At 36.0% G+C, this 6,556-nt stretch overlaps 2 protein-coding genes across 3 annotated transcripts; one reads left to right on the top strand and one right to left on the bottom strand.

Moving 5' to 3' along the window:
* The first annotated feature begins 984 nt into the window (after window positions 1-984).
* LOC113343753 (chaperone protein dnaJ 16-like) lies at window positions 985-4,245 on the top strand. Of its 2 annotated transcripts, XM_026587888.1 has the most exons (11): window positions 990-1,569; window positions 1,775-1,898; window positions 2,078-2,160; window positions 2,273-2,384; window positions 2,477-2,581; window positions 2,744-2,794; window positions 2,919-3,008; window positions 3,106-3,214; window positions 3,332-3,480; window positions 3,559-3,612; window positions 3,716-4,245. In XM_026587888.1, the coding sequence occupies exons 1-11, from the start codon at window positions 1,424-1,426 to the stop codon at window positions 4,001-4,003; spliced, it is 1,311 nt and encodes a 436-aa protein (XP_026443673.1). In that variant the 5' UTR covers window positions 990-1,423; the 3' UTR covers window positions 4,004-4,245. The 2 variants fall into 2 exon arrangements, with proteins under 2 accessions (XP_026443672.1, XP_026443673.1); XM_026587887.1 differs by having other exon boundaries at window positions 985-1,569; window positions 2,477-2,794.
* Window positions 4,246-4,749: 504 nt separating this feature from the next.
* LOC113343623 (peroxidase 31-like) lies at window positions 4,750-6,211 on the bottom strand. Its single transcript, XM_026587748.1, has one exon. The coding sequence runs from the start codon at window positions 6,027-6,029 to the stop codon at window positions 5,022-5,024; it is 1,008 nt and encodes a 335-aa protein (XP_026443533.1). The 5' UTR covers window positions 6,030-6,211; the 3' UTR covers window positions 4,750-5,021.
* Window positions 6,212-6,556: the final 345 nt, after the last annotated feature.

Raw genomic sequence — 6,556 nt, 5'->3', positions numbered from 1 at the left:
TATCAATTACCAAGGAAACACATAGATACTTCACTATTTCAATTAAGTTTTCATTGTATTTAACCAGTAAACCTGATCAATATAGATACTTCATTAATTCTATTAGGTTTTCATTGTATTTAATCTCCAAATGTCGTCAATCAATTTGGTGGTAGGGGTGGTGTTCAGGTTATCCATGGGATATAATAGAGAGAGTTTTGTCTACCTAATCTTTAAAAGGGGTTACAAAATTTGAGTTGTACAATCAGGATGTGATTTAGGGAAAATGAGGATAAGAAATAGGTAAAACTTTTTTTTTTTATTTCTGTGAAAGGTGGAAAAATTGTTAACAGATTCGGCCGTTTCTTTACTGTCATTTCTCTCCATTTTCCTCGGTTTAAATAAATGGATCATTACGAGAGTTACTAAATATTATTATCCAACGTGTGCAACCAAATTTGGCGGAGATGGACGATATCTCGTGGAGAATTACAATCCTGACATTTTGCGGAGAAAAATCTCTTAAATCTTGAAAAACGAAATTTGACAGAGACGAGTTAACAAGTGTGGGAGTAGCATTATAAAGATTAAAATCAGTCAAAGAAACTTGATTTTCTTTACATCACATAAATTACGAATCATATTACGAGGGGCGAGTTCAACCTGGTATAGAATCCAACTGTCTAATAAGAGGTACTATACAATTTGAAAACATGAAATTTCACGAGGATAATAACACTGTAATTCTTACCAAGTCACCGATGATCAGTCAGTAAAATATCAACTGAGTCAACTCAAACAAGTCATATGAATCCTATTCAGACTGAGTCCACCAGAAAAAACACAAGTACACATGATCTGAGTTTATGGGCATGAGCTGTTGACTAGCTATTGATTATAGAGAATCTCTATAGAAAGGAAAAAGAAAACAAATAAATAAAGCCTACAAATGCGCCATTTTTCTCTTTATTTGTAAAAAACTTAAATTTGTGTTTCTCTTTTAGGTTTTCACTTCACTTTATACATACATACACAGTGTATAAACAGTGGTAGCAAGAAGAAACAAAAAATGGAGACTGTTCTTATACCACTCACTGACTACTCCAAAGGAATGTATGAATGAATGAATAAGTTAAATAAAAAAGGTTAGTCCTTTTTTGCGTGTAGTAGATAGATTCTTACAGTTACAAACCCTTTTTTCTATATAAACTACCAATTAAATCTATCCATAAATTTCCACTCTAGTTTTTTTGAATTTTGGAAACTGGGTTTTGAAGGTATCTCTCTACAAATTAATTATTAATAATAGAATTTGGAGTAAGAATGAGAATTCAACAAAGGGTTTGAAGGATTTGCGAAGAAATTTGTTATAAAGACATAAAGGTTGGATTTTTGCTTTTGAAAACTCGAGATTTGGGGTGTGAAGAAAAACCAAAAAAGAAGAATGTCGACTCACTCTAAGAAGAGCGGGGAAAAGAAAGATGAAGTTGGAAAGCAGCAACAAAGAAGAGATCCTTATGAAGTTCTTGGTATCTCTAGAAACTCTACAGATCAAGAAATTAAATCCGCTTACCGAAAAATGGCTCTCAAGTATGTTCTTTTTTCTTGATTGTTTTGCGTGAATAAGGTTTCAGATTTTTAGGTTTAAAATTTTAGGGATTCAGAATTAACTCTTAACATTAGGCTTTTAGAACTCGGGTTTTGTTTGTTGTTGTCTTTACTGTGTGCTTGATGAGTGTTCGGCTTCCTCATTGTTTTGTGTCGTGTTGGATGTGTTGTTTATTGAAATATTTAGGTATCATCCAGACAAAAATGCTAATGATCCTAAAGCAGCCGATACTTTTAAGGAGGTTACGTTTTCCTATAACATTCTATCTGATCCAGACAAAAGGCGGCAGTATGATTCTGCTGGTTTTGAAGTAAGTTATTTACATGCGCAGATAGTATGTGCCAAGTATAGTTTTGATGATATCCGTGTCCTGGATTTGTATAGAGGCTTCGTCCGAGTCAGTAATGGTTCTTGATTCATTTACCCCATATGCATTTAGTAGGAATTCAGAGTTGATTATAAGGTTTATATATAATTGATTTTATATAGGCCGTGGAATCAGAAAGTCAAGAATTGGAGGTCGATCTTTCAAGTTTAGGAGCTGTTAACACCATGTTTGCAGCACTTTTCAGGTAAGGTTACTTCTGAAGAGAGTACACATGTGGAGAGATTACTGTTTTAATGGAGACGTGGACTATGAATGATACAAGAATTTGATTCTCACTTCTTATTTGTGCAATATAGTAAGCTTGGAGTTCCTATCAAGACTACTGTTTCTGCAACTATCCTTGAAGAGGCACTGAATGGTGAGGTTACAGTTCGTCCACTTGAGCTGGGGCAACTTTTCAACAAGAAGGTTAGGTTTCTGTTTTCTCGTTCTTTTTTACTTTTTTTTTTTCTTTTTAAATCTTTTGCTTTAGTTCTTCAACTTTTGTCATCTATTTACAGGTAGAAAAACAATGTGCACACTTCTATTCTGTAACGATTACAGAATGGGAAGCACAAGCTGGGTTAGTTTGTAGAGTGCAATCACCAGATAAAAGCAAATTCAAGGTTTGTGCTAAGTGTAGATCTTGTCTTGTTGGAGAACTTCTTGTAAGGTGCTCCAGAATTTTTTTGTCTTCCTGCTGCAGTTTGGTTTTCAGGCCAGCTAGCTTGTATTTTGATTTCTTTACAGTATATGCTGTAATAATCCCTTTGACTGGTTTTATGCAGCTGTTGTACTTTGAGCAGGAAGAGAATGGTGGATTGAGCCTTGTACTTCAGGTACTTTAAAAACTTTATGGTGGTTCTTATTCTTTGGAATTGGAGTATGCTGTTTGTGAAAACTTGCTTGGAAAAATGCATCTTTCGGTTAATATAATAATAATTGCATAATTTCCTGGTGTAGGAGGACAGTGCGAAAACAGGAAAAGTTACATCTGCAGGGATGTATTTTCTTGGCTTCCCTGTGTACAGATTAGAACAAACTGCGAGCTCCGTGAGTCAACACTGTAAATTATTTTGAAATTCAGTTTCAAGAAGAGCATTCTTCTCTGTTCCATTCTTTGATTTTTGATTGTTGAATGTAACAATAGGTGGGATCTGCAAAAGATCCTGACGCCACCTTTTTCAGAAAATTGGATGGATTTCAGCCATGTGAATTAACTGAGCTAAAAGCAGGCACCCATGTATTTGCTGTTTACGGTGAGTCTTATGCCTTGTTAACTCAGTAAAACGTGTTACTTTTCTTCAACATGCAAATCTCATATGCCCAAATTTCCCTTCCCATACTTTCTCTGATGGATATTAATGTATTTCTAGGCGACAACTTTTTCAAAAGTGCTAGCTATACAATAGAAGTTGTTTGTGCTGCACCATTTTCAGAAGAAAAAGGACAACTTAGGGATGTGGAAACTCAAATCTTAAGTAAGAGGGTGGAACTCTCAAAGTTTGAGAAAGAGTACCGAGAGGTTTGAAATTTCCTTCAAACATATTTTTCCCTGTTGAAATAATTAGATATCGTATATACTAAGACGCGGAATTAACAGGTCTTGGCTCAATTCACCGAGATGACAAGTAGATATGCACAAGAAATGCAGTCTGTGAGTTCATATTCCTCAAAGCTCTTGTGACCTAATTTCATGGTTTGCACGGAGGATTTCTAATTATAGAAATTTGACACCTTTCTGTATTTCTTCCCTTCAGATAGATGAGCTTCTCAAGCAAAGGAATGCAATTCATGCTTCATATACAAATGGTCCAGCCCTAAAACGGAGCTCAAGTAGTAGAAAGATGAGGCATTCCTTCAAGGATTCCTTCAAGAGTGCAAAAGAGGAGGAAAGAGAAGAGGACGAGGAAGAAGAGAAAGAAGAAGAGGAAGACGAAGAAGACACTCCATCTAGAGAGAAGAAACCTAGCATGACAAAGGATAGGATTAAGAAAAAGAAATGGTATAATATCAACATCAAGCTGGATAAGAGGAAACCTTGCTAAAAATTTACGCCGCTCAGATGCCACCATCATTTGTTTTCCATCTGTTCCCTTTCTCTTTAACTTAGAGACGAAGAACGAAGATGTTAATGGATGGATAGCTCCTATTTTTGTAACTCTAGCACTGCAAAGACAACACCTTGCTGTCATTCTTTTTCCTCCTGTTTCAGTTCTTGTTAATTTTTCCAAAGAATCAAATGAAAAACAGTATGATTTTATTTAGTGAAAACTAATATTTTGTTCCATGGGCTCCAGAATGCATGAGCAAAAAAAAGAAAAAAAGAATTCATTATGGGAAAGGGGCTGTCATCAACTCACTGCATGTTCCACCGGGGATCTCTCCACCACAGGTGTAAACAGTTGAAATCAAATTACAAGATCAATACTACTCCCTCCGTCCCACTCCTAAGTGACCTATTTGATTTTAGATTTTGTCCCAATGATAAGTGACCTATATCACTAAACAATGAGATATTCCGGAATTATCCTTTTAGTTAATTACAAATAATATATGAAATATGTATAATTTGATAGGCATGTTTATATTCGTTACGTAGGTGTTTTAAAATGCTTTTCAATTGTATGAAATTTGCGAACATCCGTGGAGTATTTTGAGAGATAAACCATTTTTAAATTTCACTAGTTATTATTCATAAGGGTATAATTGTAAAAAATGATTAAAAAATACTATTTTCCTTGCTTGCCTTAAAAATTGTGCAAATTTCAAATAGGTCACTTAGGAGTGGGACTGAGGGAATACAATTTATTCAATTTTGTTTTAGTAAATTACTCAAAGTACATACAACAAATGACATGAAAAGAATGCTTATACAAATACACTGGTAAAACTTCCCAATCAAATTTTAACCAAAAGAACAGAAAAAAAAGGGGGTTCTGATTTTGTTTGAATAGAAATCATTCACACCCATTTTATCATCTTAACTAATCCCATATCTGAATATAAGCAATCAACATTCTGACTCATATCTGAATAACAATAATTTTATATTTTGTTCTTTGTTTAAGCCTTAATGGAGTTGAAGGCATCACATCGGTGTCGAACCTCTCCCTTGTGTCCAGTCTTTATGCCCAACACACTAAGTTTCTCCATTGCATGAGAGAACGCCTCAAAGAATGCAGTCTGATTTGTTGCATACAATATAGCAAAGTTTTTAGTCCTTGGGTCTTTAATCAACGCATTATCAGAAGCTAATAATCCCAAACCTCTTTGTAGATTCTGATAATACATGTTATCGAATTTGTTTGGCGTAATCACGTCGTTGAAAGCAGACATGGTTGGGTCGGTCTTGTATGAACCACAAACTTTCTTCAATCCATCGGCGAATTTGGGGTTCAAGTCAGGATCAACTTGAGATGTCTTGCTGTGGCTGAATAGTCTATCGGCAAATTCTTTACAATGGGAGAAACCAATTGTGTGTGCACCAGTAAGAGCTACCATTTCTTGGACAGAGAATCCCTTTGCATGGAACAGTTTGATGATTTCATCCATTGACATTTCAGATTTAGGCAAATTAGCTGGGACACGGGAAGCTTGTGATACAAATCCATCTTTACGACCCAGACGAACATTGTAGTATGGTCCACCAACCATGATTACAAGGTCTCTAGCAGCAAGAGCAAGAATGTCAGAACAAGAAACAACACCTGGACAGGCAAGCTCGAGAGCAGTTTTGGCACGAACAACGACATCAAAAGCGTCTCCAGGGAGGGAAAGATTGATGTCAGCGTCACGTTCAGCTTTGTTGAAGGCATTGGATGCTATAAGAACAGAACCGTCACAACCTTCAACCATGCAGTCATGGAAGAAGAGACGTAAGGTGGCGCCAGCGCTGGTGGGGCTGTTGATTTGTTTGGTTGTGATGACATCTTGAATGATGGATTCAAATTTTGGGCATGATTTTGCGTAATAGTCCTTGCTGAGTTTGGATTCAGAAGGAAGAAAATGTAAGGAGGAAGAGACAAGGAAGATGACAAAGAAAAATTGTAAAGGTGGTAAAGATAGAGCCATGGGTAGAAAGATTGGGATTGTGATCTGCTTCCTCGCAAAAAGGTTGGGGGACAAGAGGAAGCAGATGTCTTTGTGAGAAAGTTTGAGGAAAATGTAGGGGGTGGTGAGAGGAAAATGAAGGGTGATGGTGGAGGATTTTGAGTGTTGTGGTTGAGAGAAGTTTTAGGAATGAGATTGTTTATATTTAGTGTATTTGTTTTGTGGGGGGAAATTAAAACATGAGAATTATAGATGATGAGAATGACAGAGGAAGTAAGAGAGAAAAAAGATGAAACAATTTTCTAACATCATTCGACTTTTCTATACCTTAAGAACTCCTAGAGACTAGGCATTTGGGGCTTGTTTTAGACATTTTGACTCTACATCTAGTTTTGCTTATTTTCCTAACTGAATTTTCTCTATATTTGTAACTATCTATACAAATAGATTCTAACTTGAGGAATTTCCTGTTTAGTCCAGAAAACCCGATCCGGGTTAATCTGTAGTCCAGCGGGATAAAACATTTGCTGGCTGGTCCAACAAAGTTT

The sequence above is a fragment of the Papaver somniferum genome, unplaced genomic scaffold (genome assembly GCF_003573695.1).
Source record: "Papaver somniferum cultivar HN1 unplaced genomic scaffold, ASM357369v1 unplaced-scaffold_65, whole genome shotgun sequence".
NCBI classification, from domain to species: Eukaryota; Viridiplantae; Streptophyta; class Magnoliopsida; order Ranunculales; family Papaveraceae; genus Papaver; species Papaver somniferum.
The sequence above is the reverse complement of the archived record's forward strand: the minus strand, read 5'-3'. Positions and strand labels throughout refer to the sequence as shown.